The sequence below is a fragment of the Colossoma macropomum genome, unplaced genomic scaffold (genome assembly GCF_904425465.1).
Source record: "Colossoma macropomum unplaced genomic scaffold, Colossoma_macropomum, whole genome shotgun sequence".
NCBI lineage: Eukaryota > Metazoa > Chordata > Actinopteri > Characiformes > Serrasalmidae > Colossoma > Colossoma macropomum.
The window spans coordinates 9,531,341-9,551,822 of record NW_023494796.1 but is presented as its reverse complement, the minus strand read 5'-3'; the positions used below and the strand labels follow the sequence as shown (position 1 = coordinate 9,551,822).

Here is a 20,482-nt window from a genome sequence, read left to right as displayed (position 1 = left end):
ACACACAATAACACACTACCACATCAGTGTTACTGCAGTGCTGAGAATGATCCACCACCCAAATAGTACCTGCTCCTTGGTGGTCCTGTGGGGGCCCTGACCACTGAAGAACAGGGTCAAAGGGTCTAACAAAGTATGCAGAGAACAGATGGACTACAGTCTGTAATTGTAGAACTACAAAGTGCTCCTCTATGTTGAGCGAAGCTGATTAAATGGACAATGAGTGAAGAAACAGGGTTAATGAAGTGGCCGGTTGGTGAATGTTTACACTTGATATTTTTTAAATTTTGGACCAAAGTCTTAGATGTGAGAAAAATAAACCAATAGTGAACATGGGATGATACCCAACTTGCAGCAGCTTGTCTTTGTCATTGTGGGCGAATGAGCTAAATCAATGTGCAAGTTAGAGCAAAGAAAAGAAAGAAAAGTAGAACATTTTAAATTAGGGACTTCATTGCTCAAAACAGTTAACGCCCCTTACATACATTTGTTTTAACTCTGCCTGAATGTTAATGGTATTGTATATGTGCCATAGAATTTAGTGTGACCCAAAATAAACTTATTGCACAGTCTATGATGGATTAAAAGTGCGTTGTTTTTTGTTTTGCTTTCAAGCTAATCTCTCTCTACTGCATCTGTATTCATGTGGATTACCCTGGACAGTCATTTCAGTGACTTTCTTTTCAAGAACAGAAAAGTTTGTTACTCAAACAATCTGCCCACGGCTTCCATGGTAATGGGACTGTTTCATAAATGCTGGTGTGTTTCTTTATCTCTCCTCCTGCAGTTACCTAGTGGAGGAGACCTGTGGAGCGTGTATATGGATTTTGAGAACAAGCGTCTGGAGCCGTGGGAGAAAATCATTCCGTACTTTAAATACAATAGAGAGACGCCCTTCTTTGAGATGCTGGTGCCCACCACAGACACGGTGCGCTACGGCTACCTGATGGACAAACTGCTGTCAGTCAGACACTCTGTCCTTTTCACCGGCATCACAGGAGTGGGCAAGGTAAGCTGTGTGTTTGTGTGTGATCCACAATAGAGGCCCTCGAGTGGGGATGGCCTGATCTGTTACTTAGCTGTTTCATAGCTCTTACCTAGCAGTAAACAACATTTACATCTGATCTAGAAGATCCACATCAAGGCATGCTGACCTTTTAGATCAGATGGTTAACCTCTCAAAGTTCTTATTACGTAATAAGTCTCATTATTCAGTAACTACAGGAACTTCAAAACAAACTGGCTGAGTTGTTCTGAGGTTATCCATGGTTTTCTTCTTTTCTCAATGGCAGTTGCCGTGACGTAACAACAGTTCCTCTACAATGGGCTAAACTTCCGTGTAGCGCTTTTCACCGGGAGTAATTACAACGCAGTCGAACTGTCTCAAAAGCACAGAACATTATGTGCTGTCAGAGGGGGTCACAACAGCTATCGCAAGCTTAAAACGATGCTGGAAAATAAATGATACGAACACAAAGGCAAGCACAGATCAGAACGTCAGTGTCCGAGGAAGACGAGGCCAAAATAGCATGGCTAGCGGCACTAAACTTAAAACCCCCCCCTGAAATATTCATGTTTGCTCCTTCCATTTTGTAATGAAAACATAAAAAATGCACAAGAGATACATTCTGATGAACAAAGCGAATGAAGAATGCACACCTGATGGTATTTTAGTCGGCCTACAAAATACTTTCCTACTGCAGTGCTAAACTAATAAACCATTATGGCTACTGTGGCAACATAACCAATTATAATGGTTCTCAGAGTTAATGCATCTTAGCTGGCTATGTGTTCTAGTTTCATTTAAAATCCCTAACCTACCTTCCACAAAACAGCTTTGAGAAATGTGAACTGTTCGCGATTGAAACACAGAATCTTTCCAGTTTTATTGCTGTGTAGATAATTATAAGCTTCTGTGCTTTTATAATTTCTCAGCTCCTCACCGTCAACACCTTCAGAAAAAAGCAAGGTAGTTGATAATGTCAACATACGTGACATCTGGCTAGAGTTTCATATCGTCAGCCCAGACTTGGGGTAGGTTTAATAGATGAGGAACAGACTGGGTGACACCGTTTACAGTTCTTGTTAAACATTCTTGTCCAGGATGCCACCGCGACACAACTTCCATCGTCTTGTGTCCAAAAAGCGAAACCTAGCTAGCTACACAGTTTAACAACTAGCTAATGATAAATCTCTTTAGCCTTGAAGCTAATCCATATGCTATCGATTGTCAACAACAAACTACCGGAAGTCGTGCCCATTCTCATTCCAAAGACGCGCAATGCTTAATGGTAAATGTTGTTGTCTAGGAAAACCGTGGATAGAAGTGTGTAATAAAACTTTGGGCTTGCTAGAAGGCCCTGAATTTTAAAGAGGTTAAGTAGCTTTTTCATTCTTGTTCATTTAGTGCCGTCTTGTTTTTCTGTGGAGTTTTCAGCACTGCTGTCCATCTTTTTACGATTCACATAAGTTGCAAAAATCATAATGAACGCTGTAGAGCACTGCTGCATGTGCAAGATTCACACCATTGCACTGAATTTACCTATTTACCTATTTATTTAGCTTCTGTTCCACTTTAAACAGTGCCTCAGTTGGATAAAAATATGATAAAATATGATGATAATATATGGTAAGTATGTTAATTGTCTATGTTTTTCAGTCTGTCGTGGCTCGTGGCTTGTTGAACAGCATTCAGGAGCAGGCGGGCTACGTTCCCGTTTACATCAACTTTTCAGCACAAACCTCTTCAGCTAGAACACAGGAGATCATCGAGTCCAAACTGGAGAAGAAGAGGAAGAACATACTGGGTACAAACAGATACAGTGCACACAAAACACACAGTATTACATTAAAAGTAAGACGTCAAAGTGAAATTTCTTGGCTGGCAGAATATTTGCCTTTTTTTTGGTTTTGACCAAAAATCTAACGTGTTATGTGTTGGCATTTTCAGCCCAATATTTTAAGTGTCCAAAATTGACAGATGCGCAAAATAATACCTTCCAGCCAATCACAGCCATTCTAGGCACTACTTCCTCCATCAAACGAAGGAAGAACTCCTCAGAACAAAGTGGCCTGAGCTGAAAGTTTGACAGACATAGCAGTGAAAAAGAGAGGCAGAACAAAACGGTCAATTTCTGTCAATTTCTTGTCTTCTTCTGACAGATATAGATACATTGCACCTTTGTTGCACATGCAAATAATTTTTTTGAATGACGTTCAGTCATAACTACAGACAAACAGCACAAAGCTGATAGTGACAACCGGCAATTTCAAGAGCGATGGAAATCAGAATGCTTTTTTTTGTCAGAAGCCATAGCAAATGAGACTGAAATAAATTGAATATTAAAATAAAATCTAGCATGGACGATATTCGGAGACCAGGGGAGAAACTAAAGCAGCTGGAGCTTTTTTTTTTGGCACCAGCAACTTTTTATCAGAGTAAATAAATGCAATGTTACTTCTTCTATACATTTGTGTTCTTCATATTTTCAATACTTAATATTTTCAATCATTTATAAATAGTATTTTGGCAAAGAATGACCTGCCCTTTATTTTGGCAGGGCTGTACTTTGATATGGTCCAATCTGGCCCCTTTTAAAAAAGGTTTGGACATTCTGCCATATGCTATGTGTTCACTGAATGTTCAACTCCTTGTCTATGTGTGTCAGGTGCTCCTGCTAATAAGAAGGTGGTGGTGTTTGTGGATGATCTGAACATGCCAAAGTTGGACAGTTACGGCTCGCAGCCCCCAATAGAGCTACTGCGCCAGTTCCAGGACTTTCAGGGCTTCTACGATCGCGAGAAGTTCTTCTGGAAGGAGATACAGGTACCACATCTATACTGACAATCTAAGGCTATGTTCAAACAGCATGAAAGAGGAGCCCAAATCAGATTTTGATGTTTAGTTGATCACATTATCTTTTTAAAGTGGCCTCTGACGTCAGTTTGAACAGATATGAATATCCACCCAGCATGTTCATCCAACAAACAGTCCTCTGTCTTTCCTAAAGAACAACAAGCAGACACTAAACCAAGCAAAAGATTTTAAAAATAGTCCATTTCTTTGCTTGTTTTAATTGTGAAAGCTGAGCAATCAGAGAAAGGAAGTTTAATTTCTTTTGTTTACCCATCGTGAAAAAGAATGCTGGCAAGAACGCAAACTCAGTGCCCAAACAGCAATATATTATAATTATAACAATAATGTAATAATATAATGATACTGGATAAAAGCACTTGATCTGTGTGAAGCTCTTTTACTTCTCTCTTTTTCCAAACTGCCCTTGAAGTAAAGTTTATTTAGAGCATTTTCACACTTGTTCCAAATAGTTGAGTCCACACCCAGGACCAATTCAGGGCTTGTTTGGGGGAGGGGCTCATTATTGCTGGAGTCAAGTGGTGCTGGGTCTTGAAAAAAAAACTCTAGAGTGAAAACACAGTTAGAATAGATGTTAGTTTGATTTTCTGGGAAGCACCATCCTTATTTGTTTACGCTGCCCGTGCTTGTCTTGTTCCTCTAAAATGTAAGACATGAAGTGTAACCACGGTAACAGGTGTTTAGATGACATCGTGGTAAATGCTCAATTACCACATGTGAAATGATGAAGATTAAGTTGGACTGACATAAAATTCACATGAATTCTGATCTGACTGTGTAGACAGACATTGTATTGCGTCATATCGGATGTGTATATGATTTCAGTACCACATACAAAAGTGTCCCAAATCAGAACTGAAACTGATTCTGTATGTTTTTTTCTGTTCACACTGTCACATGAAAAATGAATCTGTATCACATGTGAAGAAAAATATTGGATTTGTGCCACTTTTAAGTGCAGTGTGAATGTAGTCAATGGATACATATCAGATTTCAGTACCACATATGAAAAAGGGCCTAAATCTGAATCAAAACTGTCAGATTCATGTTTTTCACTGTTCACACAGCCACACAAAAATCTGTGCCATATGTAAAGAAGAAGAACAGATTTGAACCATTTTTGCCTGCAGCGTGAACATAGCCTAAGACTGGTTGTACATGGCTTTTACATAACTTTAATTGCTGAATTTCACTTGTGTTGCATAATATTAAGTTTCCTCGTTTGAAATTTAGGCTGTGTTCACACTGCATTGGCCCAAATCCGATCTTTTTCTTTATATGCGAAATAGATTTTTTTGTGTGTGACAGTGTGAACAGTAAAAACTCTAAATCTGAAAGTTTTGGTTCTATTTTGGGCCTCTTTTGTATACGGTGCTGAAATCCAATGTTTATCTGATACATGGCAATGTGATCTCTGTCTGAACAGTCAGATCGGAATTTACAGATGTAAAGTATAAGTGAAAGCCACATGTCAACACCAGGACAGTCCTGAGTTTGAGCTCATCTGAAATGGACTGATGCGCAGTACAAATGTGGGTTGTGGTCTTACGAGTCAACATTTCAGATTGTTTATGGAAATAATGGACATCCAGATTAAAGTTTAAAAGCCAGGGTCTGTCATGGCATAGGGGTGTATGAGTACGCATGGCATGGGTTACTTTCGCAACTGTGAAGGCATCATTAATTCTAAAATGGCAAAAAATATCCACTTTCAAAACTGGATCAATTGGTGTCTTTAGTTCCTAAACGATTATTAAGGATTGTTAATCATCACACAGTGGAAAACATGCTCCTTTCCCAACTTTTTTGGAATGTGTTGCAGGCATCAAATATGGAATAAGCATATATTTACAGAAGGTAATGAAGTTTATAAGGTAAAACGTTAAATGTAGTGTTTTTGTCTGGTTTTCAGTTTAATACAGGTCAAAGAAAATTTCTGAAACTTTTTACTAGCATTTCACATACCGTCCCAACGTTTTGGAACTGATGTTTGTATTCTTTATAATTGGCCGGATTTGCCGTAGGGTGGTTGAAGAAATTAATTTGTTTTTTTTTATTTGAAGCTAGTTGTTATTTTGAGGATGTGCATACACCACACATACACTTTGTGGTACACACTTCCGAAGGTGTGGTATACTAATTAAGACACACCCCCTGTCTGGCTCCTAGAGGGCTGTATAGAGAATTACGAAGTAAATTAAACTTTTAAGCCAACATTAAAGTAATGTGGGTTGATGGTAACCGTTTGATGTTGCAGCTTTCATTTTAATATGGACCCACCCCTGGACAGGGCACTCATCATTTACTTCTCAGACCAGGAGGGAAACCACACACACACACACATGCACAGATAACACAGCATAGTAAACAAGGCTGCAAGGAGAAACACACACTTCAACAAGGTTAAAGAGGAAAAAAGTGATGCTGCAGTCAAACTAAAGCTCATCAATCTAGCATATGAGTTATGAATCGCAATAAAACAAGGGAATATGACGGTGGAGACGAGAGAGAGAGAGGAAAAGTTGCCCTTGAAGGCGCTGGTTTGATGTATTATTGATTTTTGATAGGTGAACGGGAAATGATTTCCTTTGATATGCCAACATTTCTTTTTATATTTTTTTGTCTTCCTGTCATTTAAAAAGTAATTAATGCTTAATCCCGTCAGTCTGCCGTGCTGCTGCAATATTAACTCAAGTTTAATCAATAATACATTAATTTGCTACAGTAAACGGCTGATAGGATTGATCAAAGTGTCAAAAAATTTTATAGATGTTTCACAAATGACATATTTATCCTCCTCTCTGTTTCTCAGGCAGTTGATTCTCCTCTCCTTCACTCTGTCTCTTCCTTTTATAGTTTCTGCTCTCCTCTTTCCTCTTTTCCTGTTTCTATTTTCTCTTCCTCTCACCACTCCTGTCATCTTCTGTTCTCTTTTCTTCTGTCCTCTTTCCTTTCCTCTCCTATTCCCCCTCTCCTCTCACTTCTTCCCTTCTCTGCTCCTTTCCTTTTTCCCCATCTTCTCTCTTCTCTTCTCTTCCCTTCTCTTCTCTTCTCTTCTCTTCTACTGTCTTTTTTCCTCTTCTCTTTTCCCCTCTCCTCTCCTTCTCTCCTCTCCTCTGCTCTCCTCTCTTCTCCTCTTTCTCTCTCTCTCTACCCTCCTATCCATGTTTCTCTTTTGCATTTATCTCCTTTCCTCTCCTTTCCACTTCTTTTCTCCCCCCTCCTCTCCACTCCTCTTATTTCAACACCCCTCTCCTCTCCTCCTCTCATCTCCTCTTTTTTCTTTCCTCTCCTTTCTCCTCTCCTCTGCTTCTATGCTCTCCTCTCCCCTCTCTTCCTCTTATTTTCTCCTCCTCTCCTCCCCTCTCCTCTCCTCTCCTCTCCTCTCCTCCCCTCTCCTCTCCTCTCCTCTCTTCTAATTTCATCACCACTCTTCTCTTCTCTTCTCTTCTTATTCTCTTTTTCTTCTTATATTCTCTTCTTCATGTCATCTCTTATAAATAAAGCACAAATACCTGTCAACTCATAGTATATTCGCTGAATTAGGTGTGACGTGTGAGTGAATGTTGTGTATGTGTGTTTGTGTAGGACATGACTATAGCAGCAGCATGTGCGCCTCCTGGTGGAGGTCGTAATCCGGTGACCCCACGCTTCATCCGCCACTTCAGCATGCTCTGCCTGCCCACGCCCTCCGAGCACAGCCTCAAACAGATCTTTAAGGTCCCTCACACACACACACAGTGCCTCAGCTGGGAGCACTGTAACATGTTGAATGCACACACAGCCTCAGGCTGTACACGTGTGAACTGTGTGTCCTGCTGTACATGTATTTATAGTGTGGCCTGTTCTCTGCCTCTGTTATTTGAATATCTTAACCCTTTTCACCAGCTACGCTACATACATTTATGTGTGCATCTTCATTTGCGTGTATGTAGATGTCTATATATTTGTACACATGTGTCTGTGCACATGTGTCAGTCTAATGAAAACATAATAATGTACAGTTGTGCAACAGTCAGAGACCCTTTTCAGTTAAATGGCCCCTTAAGTATAAATAAGTAATTTTTCAGCATCAGAAAGTTGGTTGCATTTTCTGCTTCTTACAGTCCAAATAATCTCAAACACATTCAGTGATTTTGAGGTCTGAAATCTGAGGTGGTCAGAACAATGGACTGAGAGCACCAGCTTCTTTGTTTGTTTTGTAAATGTAACAGCTTCTTGTCAGCTACACATCCTTTCAGACTCATAGCGCTGAGTTGTCTTCTCACAGTGGAAGGATGGTCAGAAACACCTGTGGATGTTTTCAGATCTGAAGCAAAAGTGGAGAACATGAGAGTCCTAACAACCACCTGCAAGTCCTGGTAGACCACCTGTCCCCATCAGATAAACAGCACTTAAAGCTTCATCTTTGAGAGAGAGAAGAAAATCAAGCTCCACTCTTACTTCAGATCTGAAAACATCCACAGGTGTTTCTGTCCATCCTTCTACTGTGAGAAGACAACTCAGCAGTATGAGTCTGAAAGGATGTGTAGCTGACAAGAAACTCTTACTGAGAAAAGTAAATAGACAAATAGACAATATATTACATTTGCATTAAATCAGATATTATAGTAATATTATTGACTGGAAATACACAAAAAATACACATAACTACACAGTGTTGTATGTATGTGTTTATATGTCTGCGTATGTGTTTTTATCTGTAGGCTATTTTGAGTGGTTTTCTGAGTGATTTCCCAGCTGCAGTGAAACAGGCTGCGGGCAGCATAGTTGACGCTGCAGTAGAGATCTATCACCGCATGAGTGTTGACCTGCTCCCCACTCCAGCCAAATCCCACTACGTCTTCAACCTCCGAGACCTGTCCAAGTGTGTGCAAGGTGAGATAAACATGCACGTCTTGACTCTTGTGTTATGACAACATCGACTCTCAGGTTCAGGTCTGGGTCTGGTTATTGGAATGTACAGAAATCCAAAAGCATAAGGCGTTTATAGGAATAAAAAATGAGGTAAATTATATATTTTCATTTAAAAAAAGTTTATAACTGATTGTGTTTTAACAACAGAGAATGTCGGGACATAAGCAGCTGATATTCAGTCTCAAGATAAACAAAATGACCACAGCTAAGTGGTACCGATAGTAAGTTTGTAAGTTTAGATTACGCTTGTTTCACAGAGATATGAGTGGTTTATTTATAATATTATCAAATATTTCCTTGTTGGGATCCAGGCATGTGCAAAAGTTTGGGCGCCCCTGGTCCAATTACATTTTGTTGATTGTCTAAGTGAAAGTAAGTTTATTTGTGGAATTTTACATATTGGAAAAAAGTAAAACATAAAATGTGGCCTGTGCAAAAGTTATGACACATTTTATATTTTATGTTTTATTTTCCAGTATTTTTTTCCCAAATCTGCACAATTTGCACTAAAATTAGCAGAAAAATGCCATATTTATATGTCCTCTGTAGAGGATGTGTTAACTTACTTGGAGAATCAACAAAACGTGTAAATTGACCAGGAGTGTTTTTGCAAATGACTATATTTGAATGGCAGTTGTTTAATGTGGCTATTCAAAGAAAAAAACAGTTCAAATGCTCCCTGCTTCAGTATTCATGGCACATTTATTCCTTTGAGAAGAAAGATGCAAAATCTTTCTGACTCATCACTTTATTGCTCAAAACAGCTCTTGTGTTCAAACGCTTCTTCTCACCCTGCGGCCTATTAGAAACTCTCTCTGAATCCCCCCTCCAGTGGCCAACAAAAGTGCTCTCTCATGATTTGTGAGGTGCCTGAGGGCCAATAAAAAGAGCCTCCTGTGGGTTAAGACCCTCCCACAGGCTGAGCTGATAAAGCAGCAGTTTCGCTAAACAGGCCAACACACGCTGAGGCCTGTTTAATTGTTATTATTTACCAAACGCTTCAAAGATAACGGCTAAGGTCATTTCTTACTGTGTCTCTGTTAGTCGGTGATGTCAGAATTCTTCACAGTGGTGGTGATAGAACATGTAATGCCTCTAAAAACTACATCACAGGAGGCTATTATATGTAATGGTTATGAATATTTTGCCTTGTGCCGAGACAATGCTTTTACTATAGTTTTGGAAAATGTTTTGGCTTAAAACATAAATGTAAAACCCATTTGGGGTGGAGGGGTACACAAAGAGCATTCTCAGGCAAAAAATATACTTTTTTCAGATTTTCCACTATTTTACCATCGTCCACATTCCATATAAAAGCTCAGAAGACACGTATAGGGTTATTGGCGACCCCTGGTCCTATCACCACCACTGTAAAGAAGTCTGGTAGTTTCGCTCTCACATTTAACCACTCTGCATGACTTTGTTAACAATTAAATTATTAAAATTGCAATTAAGGCAAATATTAGCAGTGAAATAATGTATTAATTTCTTTACAAAACAAAATATTCTCATTATTTTTTAAGGTGTACATTTGTGTGACATTTTCTCTATTTCTGAACTAAAATCAGGCCTGTCACTATCAGTTGGTATCACTTTGAATTTCAGTTTATATTGGTAATTGACTAATCTGGATATTAATATTTCTTGTGTGTTCAACAAAAGACCATAATGGAAATCTAGAACACTCACAGATATAGGCTTAAAAAAAGCCTTTCATCATAAAAACAGGGGAAAACTAAAAGTTTTGTTTTGATAGTGAGTCCAGTCACCTTTGAAACCAAGAGATAGAAATTTAACACAGAGCTTTGAGCCCTAGACTAAGGGGAAATGGTCACAGAAGCACCATATGAGGTCAAAAGTTATAAACGGGAATGGTAAATTTTAAACATGTACAGTCAGCCCAAACTGAATGTCTGCTGCATACCACCTAACTAATAAACTATAACTACAATTTCAGCAGCTCCCTGTTTTGTTCCCTGTTTCCCCACATAACATGCATGAACATGCATGTCGGATGAACAAGTTTGTCTTTGGAGAAAACTACCGCCCACTTGAGCTTAAAAGCAGCATATGCCATTAAAATTACAATGTCATACTCATGTATTTAGCTAAAGGCTGCACGCTTAGCCTTAGAACTCTCCCCAGCTACAGTTTCACAAGGCTGTATGTTTATTTAAATGACTGAAGCAAGAGATGGCCAATGTTTACACAAAAAGAAATAGATGAATATAAGTTTATCTGTTTGGCTATAGTTTTGAAGGAAGGACACTCAGCATGATGAAGCTGTTCACATCCTGGGTCATTCATTTGGCCAGTGTAGCTAAGGAACTGACACCAGCTGGACAGTGGAAACAGACTACGGGCTGGCTAAATAATGCGCCAAGTCATCAATACTGAACGAGATGTATGATTACTAAAGTTATTTTAATATATATTCATATAAAAGATTTACGCTTTGAACTTTCATATCATTGCTGCTATCTCGGTGAGCAGAATTCCTGTCTATCTCCATATCTGAGTGCCCCCTTGTGGAGAAATTTCAGACTGCTAAACATGTCTTTATAATAATCTGTGGATTCTATGTATATTAGTCAAATTGCAACTCACTAAGCTGATTCATCAAGAACGTACATTTTAATCAGTTCAATTGTTAATCGGTTTTAAAAGAGTGATCATGACAGCCCTAATAAACATAAAGAAAAAACATTCATGAGTGTTCAAACTTGTAGCGTATTTCAGGCTAACAGGTTGTGTGTATGTGTGTGTAGGCATGTTGCAGTGTGAGCCCGGCACTGTGCCGGACCAGAACCAGATCTTCCGTCTCTTTTGTCACGAGTGCCAGCGTGTGTTCCACGACCGACTCATCAACAACGAGGACAAGACCTACTTCAACACCATGCTGTCTGAAATGGCCAGTAAGAAGCTTTAAATGCCTTCACCCACCACAATAGCCATGTTACATACCAGCCATGCTTCCTCCATGATTGGCCGATCAATTGATTGGCTGATTAATTGATTTTAGAGTTGCAACGAATGCTTATTTTTAGAGAGTTAGGCCTTCTGTTCAGGCCATACATTTCAAAATTTACTTCTACAATAGGACTAATTTCTGCTAGCACCCCTATGGGATTTCTAATAGTATGTTAGCTCTAAGCTAACACATTACCGTTTTTTTTGGTTGTTCTAGATTAAACACTTTTAAAAGACATTCCATATATTTTTTTGAGGTTTGTAACAAATATTACCACATTTTAGCTTGAATCATTCAGTTTTACGGTGACCCTTTTAGTAAAGAGCCGTGGCATTGAGCTGCCACTGTTTTCAACTTGGCTAGACTACGATTCACAGTCAGTGACGTATCTAGAACTTCTAGAAGGCCTGGGTAATGTTTTTCTCAAGAAATCCATCCCACACATTAGAAATCCATACATGATTGGGTGATTCCACTGTCAGCTCCTAATTATATTGGTAGTTAATCTAACAAGTAAGGCCTTCAATTCATCTTCTGAAGTCCTAACCAATGAGAGAATGACAGACTGGCTTGGCTGTATTGCCTGATTGGACAATTTTCCTTTTTAAGATTTTAACCCTTTTGTTTCCAACCAAAACATAATAATGCAGTGAGAGTATTACTACAATAACAAGGGTGTTTTTTAGGTGCCAGATTTATTGATCACTGCATACAGATGTTCCACACTGTACTAAAACGTGAATCATTTTAAACTAGTTGTGAGGGCACTGAAGCCAAAGCTCTGAGCTGTCCCACAACATTGCCAGCCAAATGTATATGAAGAAGCTAGCTTTCCCCTTTTACTCTCCAGTCTCTCTATGACTTTTAGTCATTACGCTGCTCCCAATCTGTCTAAATTTTAACAAGCTGACAGTGTCTTCATCGTGCCTTTCAGGTAAACATTTCAGCATCAGTTTGGAGCCCAGTTACTTTGCCAAGCAGCCCATCATCTTTGGAGACTTCATCAAGGTAACGATGGAACTTACACTAGTTTACTGCTGTCACTTGATTTTTTTTCTGAAAAAAATGATTAAACGAATAAAGAAAATGGGGCTCCTCACAACCACCTGCAAAACCCGGTAGATCACCAAAACTGTCCCCCTCAGAGGAACAGCACTTGAAGCTTTCATCTTTGAGAGAGAGGAGAAAATCAAGCTCCACTCTTACTTCAGATCTGAAAACGATCCACAGCCATCCTTCCACAGAGAGAAGACCACTCAACGCTATGGGTCTGAAAGGATGTGTAGCTGTCAAGAAGACCTTACTGAGAAAAGGAAATGGACAAATCAAACAAAGAAGCTGCTGTTGCTCTTAGCACAATGGACTGACCACCCCAGAGTTCAGACCTCAAAAAACCCTGAATGTGTTTGGGATTACTCGGATCATGAGAAGCAGAAAGTTGAACTAATTTCTAAGACTGAACTTTGGAGGTGATGGAAAAAAGAACCTCAACAGATTTCTTTGAAAAACAAGTATTATATTTAGTGCTGGATTTCCGCTTTGACTGGAGATATAATTAATGACTGGAGGTCTCTGACTTTTGCACAGTACTGTATTTTGCCATGATTCAAATGATTCAAATTAACCCCTTGAGCCTTAGGCATATAATTCAGTTATATGCCCTAGACATACCATTCAGTTATAAATCATATAATTTAGTATTCAGTACCTACTTTCAAACTAATTTGCAAGTTTTGTAGTTATGAGAGTGAGAACTGAAGCATAGACTTACCCTTTTAAGAGGTTAGGAGAGACAGACAGCCTGTTAAGATTGTTGAAATTATGTTTTATAACTACCCTGTTTAAACGTGGAAAAGTATGAATGACAAATTGGATGATGTCCTATTGCACAGGTGGGATCAGATAAGGCAGACCGTGTCTATGAGGACCTGATGGATATGGAGAGGATCCGGAATGTTCTGCAGGATTACCTGGATGACTACAACATGACCTTCGCCAAAGAAACCAAGCTTGTCTTCTTCCAGGATGCCATTGAACATGTCTCCAGGTAGCAAAGCCAAAAGTTTGTAGATTTTTGTCATAAATTTTAATCAAGCAAATAGGAGCCTAGAAATACAACTCAGACCTGGAATCTAGACATCTAGAATCTATTTTTAGTGATTTAAATTGATTGATTGATTGATAGATAGATTGAAAGTTTCACTGTGTGAAGGCTGCTGTGTGCTGTTTGATTTCCAGCCTGTTATTTCCTGTCTTTTTTTTTTAATAGGATTGCCCGTATGATTCGACAAGAGCGCGGCAATGCCCTCCTGGTGGGCGTGGGTGGCACTGGGAAGCAATCTCTCACACGACTGGCTGCACACATGTGCGGCTACCGCTGCTTCCAGATTGAGCTGAGTCGAGGCTACAACTATGACAGTTTCCATGACGACCTGCGGAAACTTTACAAGATGGCAGGCGTGGAGGGCCAGGATATGGTCTTCCTCTTCACTGACACTCAGGTACAGTCAGAGAGGATGTGTTCCAAATCACCACTTATGCCCTGCATAGGATACTACCCAAATCTTATTCTTTACACAGGCTCAGTATAGCACTTATCCAATCATAAAGCACATGATAACGACCCTGAACTACAGTCAGAAAATCAGCATCCAAATCAGCATTTATGACTTATGTAGGGCACTGTGTAGGCCAGGGCCCACCAGCAGGCCCTATGTTTTACTGCACACTTCTATAACCTGAGAATAACTCAGCTAGTTTGCATTGTAGTGTGTGTAGTTACTGAGTAATAAGCATTACTATGTCATAAGGCTGGGATTTTAAGGGGTTAACTGAGATTTCATTACCATGGTTACTTCCTTAACCAAGACTGTTCACCTGGTTAACCAAGCTTGATTACTGTGGTTATCTGGTTAACTGAGAATGGTCAGCATGGTTACTCGGTTAATGCAGTTTATACAGGTTTGTCAATCAACTGAGGCTGGTCACCGTCATTACTCAGTAAACTAAGATTGGTTACCGTGGTTACTCATTAACCCGAAATTGGTTACCATGGTCACTGGTTAACTGAGATTGGTCACTGTGGTTACTTGGTTAAGCAAGGTTGATTACCATGGTTACTCAGTTAAGCAAGATTGGTCACTGTGTTTTGTTGGTCAACTAAGGCTGGTCACTGTAATTACTCAGGTAACTAAGATTGGTTTCCATGGTTACTCATTAACCAAAATCAGTTACCATGGTTGCCGGTTAACTGAGATTGGTCACACTGGTTACTCAGTTAATTGGGATGGGTTACTCTGTTAACTGAGGTTGGTCATTGTGGTTACTCAATCAACCTGGATTGGTCACTGTAGTCACTCAGTTACCTGAGACTGGTCACTAAGGTTACTTGGCTAATGAGATTGGTCACCATGCTTACTCCATTACCTGAGATTAGTCTCTGTAGTTACTCAGTCAACTGAGGCTGGTCACTGTGATTACTCGGTTAACTAAGATTAGTGTAGACAATGTACTGTAGGTTCAATAATCTGCGGTAATGGAGCATTACATGGTGTACAAGTTAAATGTGGTCCAAACCAATCCTTTTTCTGTAGCACTTTTTATGAGTGCATACTTTATAAAGAGCAGATGTGTGAACATTAGGGACTGACTTATTTCTTGGCTCACCTTCATCTTTGAGGAAATGGTAATGACAATGAAATGGCTTATACGTATCAAGAATAGTAATGGCATCAGTTTGACTCTGATCAGACTGAAGGGAATCTTGGTCTTATTTGTAATGTTCTTGGATTTCCTGCAGGATTTGTAAATATTAAAAATTTGGCTGAACTATGAGATACTTAATTTGGTAAAGGCTGCATTACCTACCTGGGCTGGGTGATATAGTTAAAAACTATATCTTAATATATTTCAGCAATTTGGCCATAAACAGTATATATCTAGATATCATATTCAAACAGGGATTTAGTCAAAACAACAAGAGTTTGGATTTAACTGCCTAAATGCTATGAAATATGCAAAGTTGGATGTAAACAAATACTTTTTTTACCGATTCAGTCACTCCCATTGAATGCGCAGGGCAGTGGTGTTATCCACTTTGCTGTCCAACCTTTTCCTTATCACTTGAGGTTTCCATTTTGCGTAAGAAACATATTGGTGAAATGAGGGGATTTTCTCAGGGTTCTTTGAAAAACTGAAAGCAAGTCTCTGAAAAAGACTGAAAGTTGTAATAAAACATGAAATACTGAAAAAATACAGAATGAACAGCTACAGATCACTTCTTATGCTAGCTACACACAATAATACATGTTAAACCTTTTGTATTATTTTTGATAGCAATATTTAAAATGTTGTTGTTGCAATAGTCAAATAATACTTGCTTTAAAAATGAAGGCATTTAAACAGTGAAAGGGTAAAATTATCCAGCTCTAATTGATGCCCAGTCCTGCACTGTACCACCCAATTAGACTAACAGCTCCCTTCTTTCTTGAGCTCATTAGTCAAACCAGAGAGAACTCAGGCTTAAAACGAATGTCCACAAACCCTGCAGAGCTCAGAAAGCTGAAATGAGAATCTATGGCTAACTTCAACATTCAAAGCTCCTCTTTCTTATAGTATCTTAGAGTATAACTAATTCATTCCTGATTCTTTATGGATAACTGGGACATTCATGTAAATGCAGGCAGTGCACTGTTCTTTCAGTGGAGTTGAGAGTACAGTAGGTCGAGTTCCATAAAGCTCTGCTGTTCGCTCACCTGTATTCACTCCGTTCTTTAACTCTGACTTACTGCCAGAAGGAGTAGTGATGCTCGAGTCAAATGCAGTGAAAATATGAAGAAAGGAGTTCAGTTAGATGCTTTTACCTCCACTACGTTCACACTGCAGGTAGAAGAGGCTCAAATATGATATTTTTATGACAATTTACAGCAACTTTTTTTCAGTCAGAGACTCAAGACATCTCACCTCAGACACTTAAGACTCAGACTCTCAAGACTCAGACTCTCACCTCAGACACTAAAGACTCACACTCTCACCTCAGACACCAGAGATTTAAACATCTCACCTCAGACTCTCAAGACTCAGACTCTCACCTCAGACACTCAAGAGTCAGGCTCTCAAGACTCAGACTCTCACCTCAGACACTCAAGACTCAGGCTCTCACCTCAGACACCAGAGATTCAGACTCTCACCTCAGACACCAGAGATTCAGACTCTCACCTCAGACACTCAAGACTCAGACTCTCACCTCAGACACCAGAGATTCAGACTCTCACCTCAGACACTCAAGACTCAGGCTCTCACCTCAGACACTCAAGACTCACACTCTCACCTCAGACACCAGAGATTCAGACCCTCACCTCAGACACCAGAGATTCAGACTCTCACCTCAGACACTCAAGACTCAGACTCTCACCTCAGACACCAGAGATTCAGACTCTCACCTCAGACACTCAAGACTCAGGCTCTCACCTCAGACACTCAAGACTCACACTCTCACCTCAGACACCAGAGATTCAGACTCTCACCTCAGACACCAGAGATTTAGACTCTCACCTCAGACACTCAAGACTCAGACTCTCAAGACTCAGACTCTCACCTCAGACACTCAAGACTCAAACTCTCACCTCAGACACTCATGTCTTGACTGTGACTCGCACATCAGACACTCAAGACTCAGACTCTCACCTCACACTCTCAGGACTCGACTCAGACTCGCACCTCAAACACTCAAAACTCAAATCAGACTCATATTGAGCAACTTGTAAACATCTCTACTGTTAGGACTTTTAATGTTGTGCAGTGTCCCCAAGGCTTTAAAGAAATTGATGTGTTTGTAGATAAAGGAGAAGGCCGGTCCGACAGCAGAGAGTGAATTATAATGATAATGTGTGTGTGTGTGTGTGTGTGTGTGTGTGTGTGTGTGTGTACAGGCAACAGATGCAGCTCAGGTACACAGTGGGGAATGGCCTATGATGATTTAAACAGAACAGTCTACTCTCATTATGCTCTCTCATTTGCAGCTTGTTATACAGTGCTGTGCAAAGGTCAAAGACCACTGTTCATGTATTTAATTTCCATTTCCAAGTTATTCATTTTACTTGCATGAGGAAGGGCAAAGTCAAAGGAGAAAACAGGAAAACAAAAAATGTTTAAAAGAGAAAATGTAACCCCTAACAACCACCTGTAAGACCTGGTAGACCACCAAAACTGTCCCCATCAGATAAACAGTACTTAAAGCTTTTATCTGTGAGAGAGAGGAGAAAATCAAGCTCCACTCTTGATTCAGATCAGAAAAAATCCACAGCCATGGGCTGACCACCCCTGAAAATGCAACCAACTTCTAAGAATGAACTTTGGAGGTGTGGAAAAACATCTCTGCAGATTTCTTTGAAAAACTAAAAGCAAGTCTCCTGTAAAGAATGGAAGCTCTACTAAAAGCAAAGATGAACATACTAAATACTGAAAAAAATATATTCTGTTTAGTTGTTGAGGCTTCTGTGATTTTCTATTAAATATATGTTCTCTGCTTTTTTTCTGGTCCCTAACTGAATGACCATTCTGACTGGAAATTAAACAAATTTTAGGATGATCTTTGATTCTTGCACAGTATGTGTAAATCTTCAGCTTGTAGATGAGCTGGATGTTTCTGTTACGCAGCTGCCACTTTAAGCTCAGCCTTATCTCTCTTAGCACAGTCCCTTCTTATGAGTGACATCTGATCGAATGGCAGGTTTAATTCCTCATCTGTTCGATCGGGGCACAAACCTGACGTCTCCAACTAATCCCACATGCTTAGACCTTCTGAGCGGAGCTGACCTTTCTGCTATATAAAAAACGTACAGATGCTTGTCTTTTTTCTCAGAGGGCGAATAAAATAATGTCGAATTTTTGCTGTCTGAAATATTGCATTTGGTGTGCAAGACATGTTATACACTTTTTCACATGTTTCTTTAGGCCTGTGAGCTCCTTTCTCCAGTAATGTATTTCAGCATGTTAGGTAATGTTATGACACCACAGAAAAGCATGCTTAAATCAGAGAAAACGTTTGCTTTTCGGCTGAGAAACCTGTAGGCTAGCTTTGTCCATGCTCATATTTTGGTAGTTCTTGGTGTGGTTTGGTAGTTCTAGCTATAGGTTTAGTAAATAGTGTGTTTACAGCTTATAGATCGCTTCTTGTCAAAGTGATAAAACATCTAAACCTTACTATATGAAGGCAGCTGCAGCTGTAGCGTTCTTTTACTGTTATACCTATCTTTTACTGTTAATAATCTTGTAATGAGAACATCTGGGGACAACCATGAGACACTTGGGATAAATATTGGTGGGAATGTAGACTTAGTGGGAACAAACTCATAGTGAAATTTCTAAACCAATCCAACACTTTGTGAAGGCTGGAGCTCCAAGCAGGGGGGCGATGGTGCGCTCGTCAACATTGTCCGATGAAGCCTGTTGTTAGCCCATGGATGTAACATAAGCTAGCTTATCTGAAAAGTCCCTTCAGAAAACTCCAGTTAAGCGTGTGCTGAGAACACATTATAGGCATTACCTCCTGCAAGAGAACAGTTCCATTAGCTAACAGTAACGTTCCGCTAGCTAACTTGTTTGGCTTATGTTATTGATTGTAGTCTGGATGTTAATAGCATGGACTAGAGGGATTTGTGAGCTGGTTTTAGAGGGGACGTTGTCTTGTTTGTAATGCATATCTGGTCCCTGACTATTACTGTTTTTGTAGCCTATTGTTATTAGGCCATTAAAAAATAATATGCTTCATCTTTTCTATTAACCTTCTTGTAACCACAATGTCAAAATCATTTAAGCCCTCATTCACTCATAAGGGACGGCAGACTGCTCATGGAAAGCTGGAGCATGGCTTTATCACATTTACAGGCACGCAGTAAACAAGACAAAATCCTGCCTTGCTCTGCTACACAGCGCTCTGGAGACAACGTATTTAGACTGATAAGGGCATCAAAATAAATGCTGAATAATTCATAAAAGAATACAAAATTATGAGACAAATATGATGAAATATAATTACTTTTTTTTCATCTTAAAGCCGCTATTGGCACTTTTCCTGACATTTAAACTGTCTAGCTTGATTGTTAGTCGTGATGGATGAAATTTGCAATGCTAATGTCAGACAGCTCAAGCCTAGTTTGACTGTCTGTCTGACTGTATGTAAGCATGTAAGTCGTTGGTTTGTGCAGGAGTTTTCCTTTTAAATAAGTGCCTCAGCCTGAATTCAATCAAAAAAAATGGTGGGGCATTGCCCCAGGGTTTTAAAAAAGTGGCAGGTCAAGTGCCAGCTTGGTCCGTTGTTCCAGTAGTCATGGTTTAGAAAGCAAGATTTGTTGTCATTTATCTTAATTTTCCAGTTTAGTAAACAATTAACCATTGTAAAGCAAAGGTTCTGCCAAAAATCAACAGATTTACCTCACATATAGTTGACGAGACGTTTGGTGTTTGAGGTTTGCTTCTTTCATTTTACACTGGAGTTACAAGGCTAATGTAGCTAACAGTGGGGTAATTGTATTTGATTTCTGGTCAAACATTACTTTAAAAGAGTAACGTAGAAAGATATTTGTCGGGTGGTTCTATATATCACATAGTATCTTATTTATTATAAAGTTTTTGGCTGATTCATAAACTTCTCTGTGTGTCTGTTTGAAGAGTTGCTTCAGATGGGATAATAGAACCATTCATTTCTTTACAATTGCAGA

At 39.5% G+C, this 20,482-nt stretch overlaps 1 protein-coding gene across 1 annotated transcript in view; it reads left to right on the top strand.

Moving 5' to 3' along the window:
* The window catches only part of dnah6 (dynein, axonemal, heavy chain 6), a 139,079-nt gene that overhangs the window by 59,251 nt on the left and 59,346 nt on the right, over window positions 1–20,482 (top strand). Inside the window, exons 39-47 of the mRNA XM_036582911.1 lie at window positions 788–1,009; window positions 2,660–2,807; window positions 3,669–3,826; window positions 7,463–7,594; window positions 8,581–8,752; window positions 11,560–11,706; window positions 12,697–12,770; window positions 13,655–13,809; window positions 14,032–14,263. Coding sequence (XP_036438804.1) covers window positions 788–1,009; window positions 2,660–2,807; window positions 3,669–3,826; window positions 7,463–7,594; window positions 8,581–8,752; window positions 11,560–11,706; window positions 12,697–12,770; window positions 13,655–13,809; window positions 14,032–14,263 — 1,440 coding nt within the window. The remainder of the gene's footprint in view (window positions 1–787; window positions 1,010–2,659; window positions 2,808–3,668; window positions 3,827–7,462; window positions 7,595–8,580; window positions 8,753–11,559; window positions 11,707–12,696; window positions 12,771–13,654; window positions 13,810–14,031; window positions 14,264–20,482) is intronic.